Source organism: Perca flavescens, chromosome 11 (genome assembly GCF_004354835.1).
Source record: "Perca flavescens isolate YP-PL-M2 chromosome 11, PFLA_1.0, whole genome shotgun sequence".
NCBI lineage: Eukaryota > Metazoa > Chordata > Actinopteri > Perciformes > Percidae > Perca > Perca flavescens.
In genome coordinates, this window is record NC_041341.1 from 28,568,998 (window position 1) to 28,589,003 (window position 20,006).

General features: G+C 39.2%; 1 protein-coding gene across 4 annotated transcripts in view; it reads right to left on the reverse strand.

The window, feature by feature from the left end:
• Positions 1-3,156: 3,156 nt before the first annotated feature.
• epb41l5 (erythrocyte membrane protein band 4.1 like 5) overlaps positions 3,157-20,006 on the reverse strand; it is a 41,661-nt gene continuing 24,811 nt past the window's right edge. Inside the window, exons 17-26 of one of the 4 annotated variants that reach the window (XM_028590572.1) lie at positions 12,045-12,196; positions 11,446-11,528; positions 11,064-11,198; positions 9,812-9,879; positions 8,915-9,037; positions 8,455-8,536; positions 7,475-7,555; positions 6,906-6,962; positions 6,488-6,627; positions 3,157-5,781 (exon numbers count right to left, since the gene is read on the reverse strand). In XM_028590572.1, the coding sequence (XP_028446373.1) occupies positions 5,712-5,781; positions 6,488-6,627; positions 6,906-6,962; positions 7,475-7,555; positions 8,455-8,536; positions 8,915-9,037; positions 9,812-9,879; positions 11,064-11,198; positions 11,446-11,528; positions 12,045-12,196 (991 nt within the window). In that variant the 3' untranslated portion in view covers positions 3,157-5,711. Of the gene's footprint in view, positions 5,782-6,487; positions 6,628-6,905; positions 6,963-7,474; positions 7,556-8,454; positions 8,537-8,914; positions 9,038-9,811; positions 9,880-11,063; positions 11,199-11,430; positions 11,529-12,044; positions 12,197-20,006 lie in introns of all 4 variants that reach the window. The other 3 variants (XM_028590571.1, XM_028590573.1, XM_028590574.1) reach the window with 3 other exon arrangements.

A 20,006-nucleotide genomic window follows, 5' to 3' on the forward strand; every position in this document is an offset into this window, starting at 1 on the left:
TTTTGGGAATAAAATGTTAACTATCAATGAATGATATATAAACAAACGTATATCCTATACCCTTAAGAGAAATCTACAGACGCAAACAGACAAAGTATAGAAAAAGTAAAAATAAACTTCCCACTCGCCTGAAAGAAGACATGTTATGGAAGCAAAACAGCCCACTTTTTTTTTTTAAATGACCAGTGCATGAAAAAAAAAAAAAAAAATATATGTTTTTGCTTGCCGTATCTGGCCTGAAGGGAACAGCCAATGAACTGTGGTCCATAATGAGCTTGTTGTAGTTTATTTCTTTTGCCTCAAAGGCAGATGATGTGTTTTGTTCTTGTTAATGGAGCAGCTGAGAGATGACGGACAGTTCTAAAGAGGCTTAAACTACTCTGAAGAAGAGAAGTGCGTGGAAGCACTACTCGTTATTTGTTCACCACTCTAATACCGATCCACACTCACAAAGAAGTGCTGTAACCTGCTGCAGACATGGCTCATACCCAATCTGATTAAGAGACTTCCCTGAGCAAATGAGACACTAGTCTTGAACATGGAGAGATTAGCCTGTGATTTATAGACATGGCAAAGTACAGTATATTCATGGGGAAATATTCAATGAAATCCCATTAAAGTCTGTGATTAGGTTTGTTGATGTTTTTTTTAAATATATAAAGGTAAGAAAATGATAATTCCTTATGTTAATTTAAAAATATATATATATCACTCTGGAGCCACACTACTGAGATCAGTTAGATTTTGCTAACAGAGTTTCCCAGTTGGTGACGCGTTGTTGACAACTGACGTTTGATGTCGGCGACTTTGGTTCACTGAACATATTTCAATGACAATAAACTGTTTATTGTGGACAGACACCTCTGCCAAGAAACATACACAGACATAACATGTTTCAAATTATTCATAAATAGGCATATGTATAAAAAAAAAAAACACATTATCCATGTCCTTTCCCGTTGGTTGTCCTGCAGGTAACACAAACTAACCCTTGTCTTTTAATAGTTGTATAAGAAAACAGCAGCAAATCTTTTGTTATTGTGGCCTCCATGTTTTCACACACCTGATGCTATAGGCTACGGCCAACCGTTGGTGGCAGTCATGCAACAAGTTATGTCAATATAACAGAAGAAGAACATGCATCCAACTATGTGCTTGGCGGTCCCTATTAGTCCCATGTGGTATTAACGCAGCATTACTTGGCAGGGTGTGTTCAGGATGTTCACAATGTGTTGCAGTCTGATAATATCTTAGGGTTATGTTGCAGTTTGATTATTAATGTAATATACAAGTTGACATCAACAGGGTGTTTGTTCAGCTTGTTTAAATTCAAATGCATAATAGCTCTTTTTGAGGAGCCAAATTTCATGGGATCAATGTTTTTAATGCCTAACAGCTTAGGTAAGAGCAGTATTGCAAATTGCAGGGCATATATTTCCAGTCAAAGGACTCATACCCAAATGGTAAAAATGGTACTGTGCTGCCATCCAGTGGGGAATTGGCTAACATACATTAAATACTGTTGACCAGCTGGGTGAAACGTGATACACTGAGACTTTTTTCAAAGAGATTTGTTTACAGCTGAGAGACCAACAGCTGACATGTTAACAAAACCGTTCATCCGCTCACCAGGGTGAGAGTGAAAATGTCCTATAGATGAACTCTTAGCGATCCCTTTAACCAAAAGTTAAAGGCTTTGTGTGTCTGTTGGAGCAACTATCTTTCACTTAAAACAGTGGTTCCCAACCTGGGGTCCGGGCACCCCCAGGGGGGGCGGCAAAGATCACAGGGGGGGCGCGAGTCTTTATCTGGTTTGAGGTTGAGGTAAAAAAAAATGTTTTGCACATGTTAAACAAATTATAATACACTAGAATATCTAATGTATACAAAAGTCTGTATGAAAACTATATATTTTGTTGTATCCTCAATTTTCCTGCCGCCACGGCATCACTATTTTATGAATGAAACATGCCGGAGAAACAGTGCTGATAACTCCTCTGTATCAAAAAAGAAAGTAAGGCTCTATCTCGAGAGTTACCTCAACTTCGGTTTCGGGTGGGGGGGCTCAGCTTTTCTTAGACATGAGTAGGGGGGGCGCCAAGGAAAAAAGGTTGGGAACCACTGACTTAAAAGGAACATTCATGTCTTTTGTAAGGTTTACTATTAAAAGGTAGCCTAGAAATCTAGATGCACCCTAGCGGAGGCAAATGTAATTTGCAGCCAGGGGGGTCTAGTAACTCTCCGTTGGCTTGTGAGCTGGAAAAGCCAAACTCCAGTCAGGCCAATCAATTTTTGCCGACCAGATACGTTTCATCTATCAACTAGTGTTGCTCTGGTTGGTTGTAGCGCTTTCCTATTGTGTGCAGAGGGAATTAGAAAGACAACAGTTTATCCCGCCCCTCGGATTGAGCCCTGCAAATGGTGAGTTCCCAGACCCAACATCTTAATGTGGGTCTGGCTTGTCAGGCTAATAAAAAGGACTTAAAGACCTGCCATTCATACCCACCGATATCTTGTGCAGACATATTTCATGGCTTTCATCATTTAACTTAGGCATTACTAAATGTATAGTACAAGCTATACAAGCTTTGAGTTTCCACACAGTCCAGTGGTCTTTTTCCAATGAAGACATTTTGACAGGTCAGTCAGAAAATCACAAAAAAAAAAAAAAAAAAAAAAAAAAAACATTCATGTTTAGGATGCCTGGTTAGCTCACCTGGTAGAGAAGGTGCCCATGTATAGAGGTTTACTCCTTGACACAGCAGCCGTGGGTTCAACTCCGAACTGTGGCCCTTTGCTGCATGTCATTCCCCCTCCCCTTTCAAGTCTAAGCTTTCCTGTCCAAATTAAGTAAACCTAACTAAAATGCCCCCCAAAAAAATGTATAAAAAAACTGAATACACAGACTTCTGAGTCAGTTGTTATTGCTACATTTCTGATACAGATACAAGAGCTTTACGTCTCACAGAGCAAGTGAATTTAAACAGGATTGCAAAATCTGATTCTTATTTTTTTTATACCTACGTAAGTGTGATCCAGGTTATTGTTTCATAGCTGGTTTAACAACCCCCACAGCACAGCACAGTAGTGAAAAGGATAACCTCCTTCCCATGCAAATCATTTCAACAATCAAAGAGCAAAAAAAGAAGAAAAACGTTTGACTCCTACTGTAGCAAAGCTTTACTGAATCATGATCAGGTATTCCAGAAAAAAATAAGTTTATATAAAATTGCATTTGAGACGTCACAATCTGTTTTTTTTTCCAGTCAGTTTCCTACTTCTTTTGTAATTAGAAAACACCTCAAAGCAGAAATCTTCTCAGTGTGTAGTAACAATACTGTCAACAGAATTTTCAAAAAATATATATAAATCTACTTCATATCTACAGCCAGCTGATGCCATTATACTGACAATACATCATAACTGTACGCTACAACACTTTTGGACAACATGTAAGATTTTGAACAATTACACTGAGTAGTAGTATAAATAACGGTCACTGCTAAGAAGACATTGTAAAACAGTCAGCTTCCCTTGTTCAAGAATGAAATCACCATCATAATGAAAAATCTACAGACATAACTTGAATGAGGGTCCAGACTTACGTTGGAAAAAAATGTGTTATACTTATTAATAACTCAAAAATAAAATTTAGAATTAGGCCTCAATTTCACATGTATAAAATCTGATTTTAAGATATTTCACAGGTTTTCCTCCGGTTACAAACTATAACAGCAATTGAGAATCTAACAACTTGTACACCTTTTTATTCTGTGGCATCTCCAGCTTTCTCAGATGAGACTATTTGAATACATTCATTTCTATAAGGCAGGGTAGTAACTGCAGCATGTTAATACCAGGAGCCCTGTTCTACTGTATAACAAGGTCAGTCTATGGTCTAAAATGGTCCAGTTAGGTAATAAAAAGGTTGTCAAAAGTGTTGAGACTTTGATACGTGTTCAAAACGATACGATCTGTGTAAATTATACATTTGATAGCATTGAAAGTACCGAAGCTATACATATATATGAAAAAAAGAAAAAAATGAGACCGATCAACAATGAGATTTTCAGCCCAAGGCTGCACAGATGAAACAACGGTAAAGAAAATAAACTGGTCCTCAACCTGTGGCTGTTACGGCATTCTCTCCAGCAACATAAACAAGTGAAAGCATTAAAAAAAAAAAAAATACTAAAAGCAATAATGACATAGAATGTGTAGGCCTGCAAGGTAGTGAACACATTTAAGAATAGTAACAATAATGTTAATTGATGTTTTACATTTTTACAAATGTGTTGGTGTGTGTTTAGTGCCGTTTCCTGTAACAGCACTGTGTGCAGGTTGTTAATAACAAAAAACATTTTAATAAAAGAATGATCCTGTTGCCTTGGTATTGAAGTATCCTGTATCCCTGGAAACGGTGTCCACCTTCAGGGGTCATAGTTAACTTAAAAGGTTTTAACAGCAATTGAGCCGCCTTTTGCATTTACCTAGCCAATATACTGTAGAAGTTAAAAGTAGTGTGAATGAGAATCTGTCACAGGTAGAGGAAGTGATTTCAAATATAAACATACAGGGACACATTTTAGACAAAATGGTAAAACTTCAACTTCATCATTGTGTAGTCATCTTTCTCTCAAAATATTAAAACATCCAAAAAGTAAGAGCAGGATAATAAAAACATCAGTTGAAAAACTGTAGAAATGTAGTCATCTCTATTGTCATCCACTGCAAAAAAAAAAGGTTAAGATTTTAAGGTCCAGTGTTGCAAAAACTAATCCAGTAAAGTTTTCATATCCAGTGGCTGCCAACAGACGACTTTGACATGTCTTAGCGACAAGGTTTTTAAAAAGGGTTGTAGTGTGCTATAAGGACAGTACAGTAGCATATCCACGTTTCATCATGTTAAGAGTCCAGGGCTTTTTATCTCTTAGAAGCAACATTTTTAGTCACTAGGTTTCTTTTTTATAAGTTTTTCTTTTTAGTCCTTCATCCAGTGTACTTCAGCAGCTCTACATGCTGTGTGATCTGTGCGTGTACACAAAAGCTCAGAGTAGCAAAGATCCAGTGGTGTGAATAACCAGTGATAAAACAGCAACATTCAAAAATGGGGGAGGAAAGCAGCACTAAAAGAGACAACCTACTCTTGGAGTCGTAAGCCTCATGCTTTTATGCAACGTACCTTACAGTGTCATGCCATTCTCTTGTCAGTCTCAACTTGCCCTTTATAGCAAACAAGTTGAAAAACAAGAATTTTCATCACTTGTCCTCTACAAGGACATGGTGCTAGGTGTTATGAGAGACTGAGGTTTGGTCGACTGGATGGATTAAGTAAATTGCAGGTCACTGACAGTGAACTCGCACAGGAGATTCACAAGTTAGGTGTTCTTAAGATGGCAATACTGGAGCTAAAGGTTTGTTTTAACTGTTCTACAAAAACTAGGCTTTGTGTCATGTTATCGTGAAAAACTGTAATCATGTTTCTAATATTTTCCACTGTACTTAGTTCAGTTTGTTCACTCTGTTTGTCAGTGTTGGTGAAATTAAGTTAGTGGTGTTTGTAAGCTGCCTCTTCCCTGGTTCCACTTTCCGCTTAGCCCTCAGTGTTCAGCACACCTGGCCCAACTTGCTTGTGTGTGGATGGGTGAGGGGGTGAGGTGGGGAAGCGATCGGGGATTTGAATGTTGTGATGGCTCCTCCTCATTTCTCCATCAGAGCTCAGTGGTCAGGAGACCTCTGGGTTTGGCCCCATCGTCCGAGGCTGGCTGCTGACCCACAGTGCTGCGGGACACAGGAGAGGAAGGATGGCTGCATCAGTGATAAAAACTACTTTGCTGGTAAAAGAAATAAACATACGCTTTCATGTTGACTGAGACATAAGGGAGCATGTGGGTCCTAACTGCTCTAAAATAAATGAATTAAATTGCTGCGTGCGTAAAACACACAGATATCAGGCAAAATTAGATATTTTGCAACCTCTGATGGGACTCCTCTAGGATGAGCAACATCTGCAGTGCCTAGCTCTATTTTACAGACAGAAATAATGTTGAAGTCTCAAAGTGATTTCATGACCAAGAAAGAATTACAAGTAGGGCTGGGTACCGAATTCAATACTTTTTAGGCACTGACAGAATTGCCTCTAAAGTGTCGTAGGGGTAGGCAGGAAAAACTCTACGTTACGCACAGAGACGGAGCTCACGTAGTAGGAGCTGAAAAATAGATAAAAAGATGTGTGCCTTAATGTTGTATTTTCTTTTTCTTTTATAAAATTGGTATCAAAATAAGTATCCTTTAGGAACAGGGATTGAATATTTTTGAATGATACCCAGCCCTAATTACAAGTGATTCACCTCAAACTCTTTTGCACTGGGGAGTTCAGCTAAAGCAAGGCATTTTCCGGCTCCATCAGCAGGGGTCAGCATTCTACCAAGCTTGCTTTAAAAACAAGCTTGAAGTGCTTTGGGTTCAAATCTCAAAAGAATTTTACCTGGCAGAGATCGTGTTACGTGTGTGAGCGAGGTGGGGGAGAACTGGGGTGAGAGCTGCTCCCCCATCTGCAGGGAGAAGAGGGTGGACCTTAGCGGGGGGGTCAAAGTCGAGCACACCGTTAGTAAAGACGCCAGGAGGCTGCATTAGAAGGGGATGAGGGAGAAGGAAGCAGGTCATTCTCTACACAGCCTCTACATCAGCCAATGTGAACAGCATCTATGCAAGTGCATATGGAAAAATAAATGCTGAGCCTTGTATCACCAGTTTCAGGACAATGAATGGACAGACATTTTAATAAATAAATATACATGAAAACCTTCTAAAACATGTCATAAGAACATGTGAGGCAAAAAAGCCAGATAGACAGTTGACTAGGAGAAAAGTTCGACGGGTAGGAATAGAGATTGATCACTCACAGCAGTTGTAGGAATGATCCAGCGAGGTGTGATAAGAGGTTTGGGCACTGGTGGTAGCTGGAAGACGATCAGAATAATGTTGTCACACTATATTGACATACTTATTTATGGACCCCAGATGACTGATACAGGTTTACTTCAATAGATTACTTAAAAGTACCAAATTAAGTTTAATTTTTAGTTTCTTTGTTGTATTATGAGTGTCAATCTACAGTATACATTCATAAATATTGTGAATATTTATCATTACTAACAAATTAAATTCCTGGCTCTAAAAGAAATGCCATTACACTAAAGCCTTGTAGCATTGGAACAATGAAGACATGGGTTTATCATTTCTGAATGAGGGTGAATAAGTGATTGTTGCAGTCCAGTTGGGTGGCTGGATTGATTTTGTCTTGAGTCCAAGGTCGGTGTTTTTCTTCCTGCAATGGCCAATCTTTCCTTCCTAGTGTTCTTGGGCAAGTCAATAAATCCCATCCTCTTAAAAAAAAGGGGCTTACACAAATATATTCAGGAATTGACAACATTTTTGCAGTTCTTCCACATCTGATAGGACTGCGACTTACCATAGGAGTTGGATCGGTGAAATCAATCAGGTTGTCAGACAGTGGGGCGGTGTTTTGCACGTCAACTTCCTCTGCTTTAACCTGCAGAATGACACAAACACCGTTTTACAAATTCTGTATTAGGCAATGTGTTGACATAGGCCACACAAGCAGGGTGCAAAAAATACATCTTTATTTAACAGAAACTCCCTTAGGTTGAAGAGCTGCCACAGTAAGACAGTGGAGCGTCTCACACAGTGTATTGTAGGAACATTATTATCAGTAAAGTCAGGAATGTAGATCATCTGGTATAGTCACCTTTCAGTCCATCTGGAATAATAAAGTGTGTGCCTTTTGAGTCAGATCAGATGGATAATAGGATGGAAGTGTGAAATGTACCTGTACCCTCATAACGGGTAATAAATTCAATATTATGAGTTACTGCACATGGTGTGGCTGGGAACCAAATTCAATACTTTTAAGGCACTGACCAAATTGCCTCTAAAGTATTGAGTATCCAAAAATGCCTCGTCATTCAATACCCAATTTCAATACTTAAGGAGTAAACCTCATCAGTGTCAGTGAGCCAATAAGCACGCAGCATGCTTCTACCAAACTCTAATAAGATTTGTGATTGGCCGTCTAACTGTACACGTCGCAGAGACATGCAGGGAAAAACTACGTTACACACACGTAGTAGGAGCTGAAAAATAAATAAGAAGATTTGTGCCATATGTGTAATGTTGTAATTTCTTTTTGTTTTAGAAAATTAGTATCAAAAAAGTATTATTTAGGAACCGGTATTGAAGTCATGGTATTGGTATCGGTATTGAATACTTTTGAACGATACCCAGCCCTAGTATATGGCGTTGAAAAATCCAATAGAACAATAATAACAGTGTAACATGTGTAAGGGTGTAAAGGATTCGTTGCTATGATTTCCATTGTAAGCAATGTAAATGCACCACAATAAGTAATGTGACTATTAATAATCATGTTACCTTTGGTGCCATGCTTTCGTTGGCAGACTCAGAGGGCATCTTGGGAACAGAGGGGTGTCCATCTTCAGCTAGCCTCTCGACACTGATGAACCGAAAACAAGAGAAATAATGAGAAAAGAACAGAAAATTTCAGGTTTCTGTTCCTCGCAGAAACATTAGCAGAAATGTATTCCAAGTTCCTCATCCTTAAGTGGTATAAAAATCATTTCATTGTTACATTTTTCGTGTTAATGAGTCAAGAAATCCCTTAATTATCGGAGCCTATCACACAGCGTGTGTTGTTTAAAGTTATAGGGACATAATCAATGTATATCAATTTACTGCATTTTAATTTGGACAGTATAGTAATTGATCAATGACAACACTACTATGTAGGTAAAGGTTTGCACTAAATGTATTTCTCTCTCTCTCACTCGCATATTATTGTATGTACGGCAGACACACACACACACACACTGACCTAGTCCCTGCTGATGAGACCAGTGAGGCTGGCTTGAGCAGGTCCCGGGAGTCTTGGATGTCAGAGCGACCACTAACGGACAGAGACGAGTTACTGCCCATTCGCCCGGTACGCACCTTTAACCTGGAAAGTTGCATGTTGCATGAAAGACAAGTTCTTGTTTTGTGCCAGTGATTTTGAAGAAAAGAAAGAAATGGGATCAAATCGATCCTTTTACATGGAGTAAAATGTCCTAAAATAATACACAAATTCAACATGAATCCAGATTTGAATAGGGTACAGGGAAGGAAGACAATGGGAAAAAGATAACATTTGAAATGGTTTTTCAACAAATAAAAAGCAATCTTATGTGGCTCATTCCTCCTCTATCATCCCGAGCCAATGACTGCCTCTGATGCAAGACAGCGACAGCGGATTTGCTTGACAATCTGTGGAGCCTTGCTTGTAAGAATGAGCTGCAGGTGATGTAATGTTTTGAGCCACGCTAATAATCCTCATGAATATTCAAGTTGGTAATCAGCTCTCACAGCAGGGAGTGCTGAGATTGGCTGAGACAATGTGTTGACAGTTGGCACGACTCAGAAAGATGGAGGAGGAGGCGAAGGGAAAAGGCCCAATTTCAAGACAATGGAGCATGAGTGAATAGCTTTTCTCCTGTCCATGGTCGTTCTGTACTGACTGACTGTACTGTACTGACCGTTTTAAAAGGAGATTTTTAAAATGCAGGATGATAATGGAAAAACTAAATAAACCCACAAAATATTTTGCACACTTCTATACATTTTGGGAGACATGACATTTTTTTAAATTAACTAATTAATTTATTAATTATAATTCTATCTGTACAGACTTTTAAAGACATAGTTTTAAAAATGAGTTATTCCAGTGTGGTCATACCTGGCAGAGGCCTCCTGCAAGTTACAGTTCTTATCTCCAACAATTACGACGTGTTCCTCCAAAGATCCCTACACAGGAACAGGGAGAGAGACAGAGAGAGAGATAAATGGATAGACAGACAGAGGGGTGAAGGACTAATACAGCTATGCACCTCCATCTCACTTGATAGCAGAATAACATCACAACTATGACATTAACATGACTGTTTTCCACATTACTGATATACTGTGGCTGTGATGACCTCATTCTGCACACAGACACTGAAGCCCACACTGTTAGGGCTTGAAAGGGTTGGTTTAAAAGTCAGAAATCCTAAGCCCTATCTGATTGCTATTATTTCATATACAGTACATGCATAAATAGAAATATCTTTGTATTTCCTAAACCAATTAAATGTAGTACCCAGCACTAAGTGCATTTGTTAAAACCAATTCCCCCTTCCACCCCATGTGTTCAACCTATCAAAATTAGGTTAATTAAAGTGAGTGAGTGAGTGAGTGAGTGTGTGTGTGTTTATTGGTGAATTGGTAATTTTCCTCACTTCAGTTTCACTGTCCACTCACCATATTTCCACTATCTGGAAGTCATTTTCTAAAGCTTTCTGCTAATCATTTTCTAAAGCTTTCTGCTAATCATTTAAGTTGATATCATAAGGGTGGCAGTAGCTCAGTCAGTAGGGGAGTTGGGTTGGGAACCGGAGGGTTGTTGGTTCAAGTCCCCATACGGACCAAAGTATGGTGGTGGATTGGTAGCTGGAGAGGTGCCAGTTCACCTCCTGGGCACTGCCAAGGTGCTCTTGAGCAAGGCACCGAACCCCCAACTGCTCGGAGCGCCTTTACATGGGCAGCTCCCTCACTCTGACATCTCTCCATTAGTGCATGCATAAGTACTGAGCATGTGTGTGTAATTCAGGCCTGTGTGTAATACCAACAGAGTGAAGAAAAAAAACATTGCAATTTCCCCTGGCAGGATTAATAAAGTATACATTATCATTGTTGAATTTGAGTTATAAGCTAACGGCGCAGACCATGAACACAGTTCCACGGGTTCAAGTCCGGCTGGGGACCTTTGTTGCACATTATTCCCCTCTGATTTCCTGACATCTATCTGCTTACAACTCTATACTCTCTGCAAGAAATTACCCCCAAAAATATTTCTTTAGAAATAGAGATTTGTTAAAAAAAATAAAACCTTTCAAATCTGTGCCAACTACACAATACATTGCATCCAGTTTGGTGGGGTCTGGTCTCACCTTGAGGGCAGCAGCCTCGGCTTGTGCTTTCAGGATGTTACTCTTCAGATCCTCCGGGGTGCACAGTGGAGTGACAACTGGACTACTGCCTGTACTGCTCAGACCACACTTCTCTGTGAGCTTCACAACATCTTCCTGTTGGAGCAGGGTCGGGTGGGGCACACACATCCCATGCAAAAAAGAAGAGTACCATATCGTCATCACTTCTGAACAAACCAGACAACATGCTATGCTATCCCTAGTGTAATTTCTCTACTGGGGCCTGGACCAAATACAACATGCATTTATCTAGAAGGCGACAACAAGTTTGTGGGTCCTGGGATTAAAGGAGAAAATTAACAGAAATACTATATGAGCAAATACCCACCTGATTATTCATTACCATATTGACATTGATGTTATTTTTTGGAGTACCAAGAAGCGGACTGCTCTCCAACTCCAGCTGCTTCAGACGAGCTGCTGCTTCTGGAAAGACACAACGTTAAACTTAAATACACAACTGCATTGTAATCTTTCAGTGCATGCACAGTAAAACATACACATTACAAATTTCTTTTAAATAATATAGTAAGAAAATTCTAATTAAATACACAAACACAAGTGTTATTTATCATGCCACCCTTTTTTCAGTATACTCCTCTAGAAGTTCTCTCATTTAATATCATTGACATCATCAGCTCTGGGGTTTGACAGATTATGTAAATTAAACTACCGTTGGAACTAACATGAAAATGTGAGCAGAAGCAAAGTACCGGTAAATGTATGAGATGTGAAAAAAATGGGAGTGAGTCAGAGCGGTAGTGCCAGTGTCTCATAGTCTGACACATTGTCACTGTACCCTACTATCCTGCCAAATACATTTTCATACATGCTAGGGATACTCACGGGCTTACAGTGGTTTATTTTAAAGATTTTTCCCATATACATTTAATGGTCACTCAGAATTTACTTTGTGGTACATTAGGTTTTCTGTAGTCTCACCAGCGAGGCCGAGAACATCTTCCCCGGTGACACTGGGGGTAGCAAAGGCGTTGCTTGGTCCAGCCTCGTCTGTAGCTGCCACGGAGGGAACGCCAGGAGCCCTGAGGACATCATCAATGCACGTCTCCATCAGGTCAGCAACCATGGGCAGACTAAAGACAGAAAACAGGAGGAGGGGGATATGAAAGAAGCAGCAGATCAAGATGGGGGGGGGGGGGGGTTTAAAAAATAATCATGTTTAAATATCAACAAAAACAGAAACAACGGGGGAGATAATGCAAGTGTTAAATCAAAACTACAACAAAATAAGTCAGAATTATACAGTTGTACAACTTACCTGCAGCATACATTAGGCATGAATGGACTCCACAAAGATGTCAACTGGCCCATGATGATATATCAGAGGATATTTTAGAATAACTTCCCATAAAGAAAAATTACAATAAATCAAATAAAAACATGAAAATACAATAGAATGTCCATTTAGGTCACTGTGGAAAAATATCTGAAAGTTGCTCCGGTGGGTTTGGAAAGAATAGCCATGCATCCACCATATTTAGAATTAAAAAAAAATAAACTTATCAGGAATACAAGAAAGTAGAAAGACAGTTCCTGTTCTTTCTACCACAAATATATGGGACCTGTGTCCAATAGAGGAAAGCTCTTGAAAAACAACGTTGCTGAAAAGGTCTTCGCAAGAGGTAAAGAAGCAGGATTGAGTCCATGGAAATAAGTCTTCAAAACATGCAATAACTTTTGTTGGATAATAATTGTGGTGTAATATTCTTAGAATTTGAAACTACCTGAAGCAAAACATTTGATACATGGATTTTGGTAGAAGCTCTTCCAGCAGCCCTGTAATTATTACCTCATATTTCTGTAGCCTGAAGACACAGTGAAACATGAGAAGTATATATTACTACATGCCGCCTGTAGAGAACAGGAAAGCACATCACACACAAATATGTAAAGAAAAGTACAATGCTTTGCCTGGGGACGCACAAACCAAATGTATATCAACATTCCCATATGTTAAGTAATCCATGAAGGAAACCCGTGTGGTTAATAAACACAATGCACTGTGTAATGGATTTACACTGAAATGCACCACATGCAAAGTTGAGAGATTTTATTGGGAAATTTTCCAACTACCCCAAAACATTCAAAGCATTAAAGTAGCAGCCATTATCTTGTCATGTTCAATGAGTGTGTATACTGTATTGTGATAAAAGTAGCAAAGCGATCAAACACACATAAAGCTACATGTATCAAGAGCAATCCGGTCTTTATTTTCTGAAATGATTTTAAACATACAGTTCAGAAAGATATACATCCTTTGGTCAAAGTTATGTTGTAAAAATTCAACTAAGCAATAATATTATGAAATCATCTTCATTGGTTGAACAGTGCAAGAAACTGTTGTACAGCGGTGTAGTTAAGCATTCAGTGATTATCAATGTCTACTCAATGCTCTTTATGAATCAGCCAAACCCATCATTGGTGGTGGTTGAGTCATTTCACAATAACCCTACACCACTGCAGTTGTGTTAAAAAAATAAGCAGATAAACAATTCCCATTCGATTGTGATTCACTTTTGGAGATTTGAATGAAATTATGCTTGATGGATTTCTTGCCAATAGTTGGATGAGAAGATCAGTGTTAATTCAATTTTTAAGTAAAGTCCAGGATATGTTTAGGCTGGCTTAACACTGGAAGCAGGGACAAACAGCCAACTTCCAACAAAAGACAAAAATGGGTCTTCCAGCATTTCTAAAATGTGTTCAACACACAAGAAACTGTGGAAATACACATTTGAGCTTAAGTAACTCTTTTCTCCTGCTTCTGTTTTGTTGTGCTAAACTAGGCTAAAAACCTCTCAGACATTTTTTTACAGACAAGAAAGATACTATTGACCTTAATTATAACATTTTTAGACCTTCTTATCCAACTAGCTTTTAAAACGGAGCAGCAGATCCATTAAATGTGCACAGATTAAAGACAAAATAAAGAGAATCTTATTATATAAAAATCATTTGATGGAACTAATTAATACAGCGATAGTGTTTAAAATATTATGAAAACACAAAATTTTTAAACAATTTTGAGAGAATGACAATGGGATTTGAAGAGGACTATCCGTCCAGGAACAACAACCTATTGTTTCCTTGCACAGTCGAGAGTGGAGTTGAATTATTAAGCCACTGATACTATCTCAGCCCAGCCAGCCAGTTTCACCATGAGGTTAAGAGTGAAGGACAGGGGAATGAAAGGAGAGTGGAGAGACACAATGAGAGAGACAACGAAAGTTTAGAGGGTAACAAAATGGAGAAAATGGGAGAGAAAAGAGGGGGAAATGTAAGATAACTTTTTAGAACTGCCACTGGAGCAAGGGTCAAGGAGAAATGGAAGGAAATGCAGGGATTGACTGAAACAGGACGAAAAGGGCAATATCAAGTGTGAGGGGTGTCAGTCTGTGAGGGGTGTTACCAGGCAGAATATGTGCTACTTTGAGCGGTTTGAGATGAGGAATGTTTCAGTTAATAAAAGGCATTCACACCAAATGTGTCCTTCCATGTTGAACAGTCACTTCCACAAATACCAGAAGTGTTTCATGGGTGAGTCACTGCTGAGCCATTCCCATTTATTAGTGTGCTGTCCAATTCATGTCAGTGCAGAGGGTGAGACCGCTGTCAGTTCATCGGATCTGTCCAACTTCTTGGGGGGAGCTTTGATGGGACATGAAGCAGTAAGGGTGGAGGGAAGAGGAGACCTGAGAACAGGGTGGAGGAAAAAGACAAGGGGAAGGGGACAAACAGGAGGGGGATGTAAAGAGATGGAGGGTGAGTGAGAGTGTAGGTAAACAAAAGCGTGACTGGTGGGGGGGAAGACGGGAAGCATTGAAGGAAAACAGCAAAGAGGAGATGGAGATTGTATGCAAATGAATAAGGGAGAGAGATAACACAGAAACAGCTAGTACAACAGGTATAAAGAAAATAGCAAGAGGGTAGAAGTGGAAGAAAATTGGGACAGCTAACAACATGAGTCAGAGAGAAAAAGCTTAATTTTAAGTGTTATTCCTTGCATATGGCTTGACATGTAGGCTAATGCTGCCTTAGATGTATGAAAAACCGGGTTCCTTGAGGATTTCATTTCTTCAGTCAAACTAAGAAACTGTCATATAAAATCCTTTTTTTTTTTTTTTTTTTTTTTTTTTTTTTTAAATGCTTGGCAAGGAGGAATGATTAAAATGTAATTTTAATGGACTTAAACAACATGAATAAATAAATAAGGCATTCAAGGTTGTGATAAGCCTGGCAGTGCCAGGATACTGAATAAGCCATGCAATTCATGGTACATTGCTTCTCCTACACTGTACACTAGCGTGCATTTAAGTGTGCTGTGACAAGTGTTGTGATAGGTACACTTGAGTTAATTGAAGTGGACTGGAGGTCTCTGGAGCAACAGTGACCTGGGTTTGCACCTCCAGCGACTGAGGTCTGATGGCCTATGTCAAATCTGCATTTATATATTCAGTGCTGGAGGCCCTGAGCCGGAAGCTGTAATTCATGATGACAGCTCCACTGGGAGCACAAGAGGCAAGGGAGCATATAGTTTCCCATTTCTGCTGTAAAACAGTGACTAACTTTATGATCTTTACAGCAGATGAACTTATGACCTTAACTATTTTCCATATACTCTCTTGTTAGCGATGGAGAATAAAATGTGATGAATTTATTCCAATGGCATTAATAATTTAAGAGTTACCTACTCTCATTTCTGATAATGGAGTAGAGAAAATAAAAAAGAAGTGGGGTAGCTTACATGAAAGAAAGGATCAGAGAGAAGGCAACAGATACAGACACAGCAGTACATGACATCTTAAAACAGAGAGAGAATACAGATGTTTGCTGATTCCTCAAAGTGAACGTTTTAAAAAAACTAAAAACTTAAAACATTTCCAATTACAATTGTTCAATTAGTATTGATTAACATTTCACTTTGGTTTAGAACTGTTTGATGCTGTTGCACATCTGAATAACATTAATGGTTTCCACTTGAAGAAATGTAGTGCACTCTGAATGATCCACCATTACTGTCAGATGTATGTATGTATGTATGTATGTATGTATGTATGTATGTATGTATGTATGTATGTATGTATGTATGTATGTATGTATGTATGTATGGTACAGGCCAAAAGTTTGGACACACCTTCTCATTCAATGCGTTTTTATTTTCATGACTATTACATTGTAGATTCTCAATGAAAGGCATCAAAACTATGAACGAACACATATGGAATTATGTACTTAACAAAAAAGTGTGAAATAACTGAAAACATGTCTTATATTTTAGATTCCTCAAAGTAGCCACCCTTTGCTTTTTTGATAGGGCTGCAAACCCTTGGTGTTCTCTCGATGAGCTTCATGAGATAGTCACCTGAAATGGTTTTCACTTCACAGCTGTGCCTTGTCAGGGTTAATCAGTGGAATTTTTTCCCTTATTAATGGGGTTGGGACCATCAGTTGTATTGTGCAGAAGTCAGGTTGATACACAGCCGACAGCCCTATTGGACAACTGTTAGAATTCATATTATGGCAAGAACCAATCAGCTAAGTAAAGAGAAACGAGTGTCCATCATTACTTTAACAAATGAAGCTCAGTCAGTCCGGAAAATTGCGAAAACTTTGAATGTGTCCCCAAGTGCAGTTGCAAAAACCATCAAGCGCTACAACAAAACTGGCTCACATGAGGACCGCCCCCCAGGAAAGGAAGACCAAGAGTCACCTCTGCTGCTGAGGATAAGTCCATCCGAGTCACCAGCCTCAGAAATCGCAAGTTAACAGCAGCTCAGATTAGAGACCAGATGAATGGCCCACACAGTGCTAGCAGCAGACACATCTCTAGAACAACTGTTAAGAGGAGACTGCGCAAATCAGCCCTTCATGGTCAAGTAGCTGCTAGGAAACCACTGCTAAGGAGAGGCAACAAGCAGAAAAGATTTGTTTGGGCCAAAAACACAAGGAATGGACATTAGACCAGGGGAAATCTGTGCTTTGGTCTGATGAGTCCAAATTTGAGATCTTTGGTTCCAACCACCGTGTCTTTGTGCGACGCAGAAAAGGTGAACGGATGGATTCTACATGCCTGGTTCCCACCGTGAAGCATGGAGGAGGAGGTGTGATGGTGGGGGGGGTGCTTTGCTGGTGACACTGTTGGGGAATTATTCAAAATTGAAGGCATACTGAACCCGATGGCTACCACAGCACCCTGCAGCGACATGCCATCCCATCCGGTTTGCGTTTAGTTGGACCATCATTTATTTTTCAACAGGACAATGACCCCAAACACACCTCCAGGCTGTATAAGGGCTATTTGACCAAGAAGGAGAGTGATGGAGTGCTGCGCCAGATGACCTGGCCTCCACAGTCACCGGACCTGAACGCAACCGAGATGGTTTGGGGTGAGCTGGACCGCAGAGTGAAGGCCAAAGGGCCAACAAGTGCTAAGTATCTCTGGGAACTCCTTCAAGACTGTTGGAAAACCATTTCAGGTGACTACCTCTTGAAGCTCATCAAGAGAATGCCAAGAGTGTGCAAAGGAGTAATCAGAGCAAAGGGTGGTACTTTGAAGAAACTAGAATATAAGACATGTTTTCAGTTATTTCACACTTTTTGTTAATTACATAATTCCACATGTGTTCATTCATAGTTTTGATGCCTTCAGTGAGAATCTACAATGTAAATAGTCATGAAAATAAAGAAAACGCATTGGATGAGAAGGTGTGTCAAAACTTTTGGCCTGTACTGTACGTACAAAAGATTTTTATATATATATATATATATATATAAAGTTGGAGAATGACCGCACAGAGATGGAAGAGTTTGACTGCTCATTGTATCAGGAGAAGAGCTGAGGTTTATAGTTCTACATGCAAAATCAACCGTAACATTGAACTAAAAGCAAGGCAGAACAAAGAGGGAGGAGAAAGGGAAGATCACCAAGGATTAGTCTGAAGTATTAGTGGTATAGTCTCTTTCAAAGCATCCTCCTCCTGTCCAATGAGTCAGCTGTAACTGTAATTGCACAACAACAATAACTCAGAGGCTTCAATATAATAGCTTGTGCTGATAAAATACACAAGAACTTCTGGGGCTTGAGTCAGTGTTTGAAAAACATATTTTTTTTAATCATTTGATACGTTTCTGAAGGCTTTAAAACATGGCCACGATGATAATACTGAGCTACCATAGAGCAATGTGGGCATGGTCCTGGTAATCTCGAAACAAAACAGTAGTTCTATTGGGAAACTTAATCTTGTTTAAACGCACTTAAAACTGACTAAATGGGAAGTAAATTATCAGAAGCCCAAGCTTTCCACAAAATGAATAGAGTGCGTTTTAAAGGACACCGCAAAAAAAGTTTGAGGAGGATATAGCATAGTTTGACAGGTCTATGCTCTGGCCCTAGGGCTGGGCAATATGACTATATGGTTTTGCGCCATCGCGATAGAAACGATATTGAATATGATATACGACAAGCATTTTGATATCACACACACACACAGCAAAACCATTGGCCAACTGCATTATGGCAAAATTTTACGTCATTTGGACAACACTTAACATTCAGATCCCTCCACATTATGTTCATTTTGAACAGTGAAGTTCTTAATAAAATGAGAAGAGACTCTGTACTTTTCATTTAGTCAAGTATTTAATTCACACAGGAATATATAAAAATAGTTAATAGTAATTGTATAAAGACTATTTATTTAATGAATTACCAGAAAACATGCCATTTCGTTATCATTATTGAAATATGAATGATCTATATTGGGATAGAAAATTTTGGCCATATCACCCAGCTCTACGCCCTATCCAAGGTGGTGTCTATACATCCGGTTTTTTAAGGTAATAAATTAAGAAAAAAGGGCCCCTGCATGAATGATAGGCAATCCTCTTAGTACAACTGACCAGAAATGTGCTTTACTAGAAGCAGGATCAGTCCGAGCTGAAATCTGAATGAGCTTTGTTCACCAGAAGCCAGAGTAGTCTGATCAGGAAGTAAGAGCACCTACTTTACACCGGGGGAAAAGAAATGTAGGCAAGTATTGTTTTCATACCGTCTCACTTCTAAAAACCTGAAATCCTTTTTAAGTCCTTAGCATCACTAATTATTTTGGCCATAACCTGATTGGCAAATAAACTTCCACTCATTCTCAAATATTATAATATTATTGTTAGAATATCTGGTGAACCAGTTTACAGTTTAGAAGATAAATAAGTGTGGAGTAGGTGATTCACAGGATGCACAGCATGACATTAGATGACTGAAAGTAAAGACATTTACACACTGGAATGCACCAAAGTCTTGAACAGAACAGATCCAAAGCTAATCATCACTGATTCAGGATGCCAAAAACTAGATCAAAGCACAGCACCAAAAATCATCAATTCATTTCCTGCACCGATTAGGTTGGCATGTCATGCTGATCAAAAGTAGACAGACAGCAAATCTCAGGAGACAATTCCATAGCAAGAAAACCCTTCTCCAAAGCCAAAATCAGAAAGCCCGCCACTGCACAGCGATTGATTGGTTAAAGCCAGAGCAATGGCAAGGTAGAGTGCTTGATCGTACCTACCTGGCCTGCCTCCAGACAAGACCAATTTGTCCTCAATACATGTTAATACTGGAACACAGAGGGGAACATTGCAGGTTTATAACAGAGGAAGGTGCATACATATTTTTAAGTACATTTGCTTGTTCATTCACACAAACAAGCGTCACACAACACATGAAAACACATCCACAAATAGCAGATTTATCCGGGAAAAAAAAGGAGGAAAAAAAAAGATTTTTAGTATATGTATACACATTGCTCAGAGGGAGCAACTCTGACTGAAGAATGAGAGCCAGAAATACAGCACAACAGAGGAAACAACTACAAAAAAAAATAA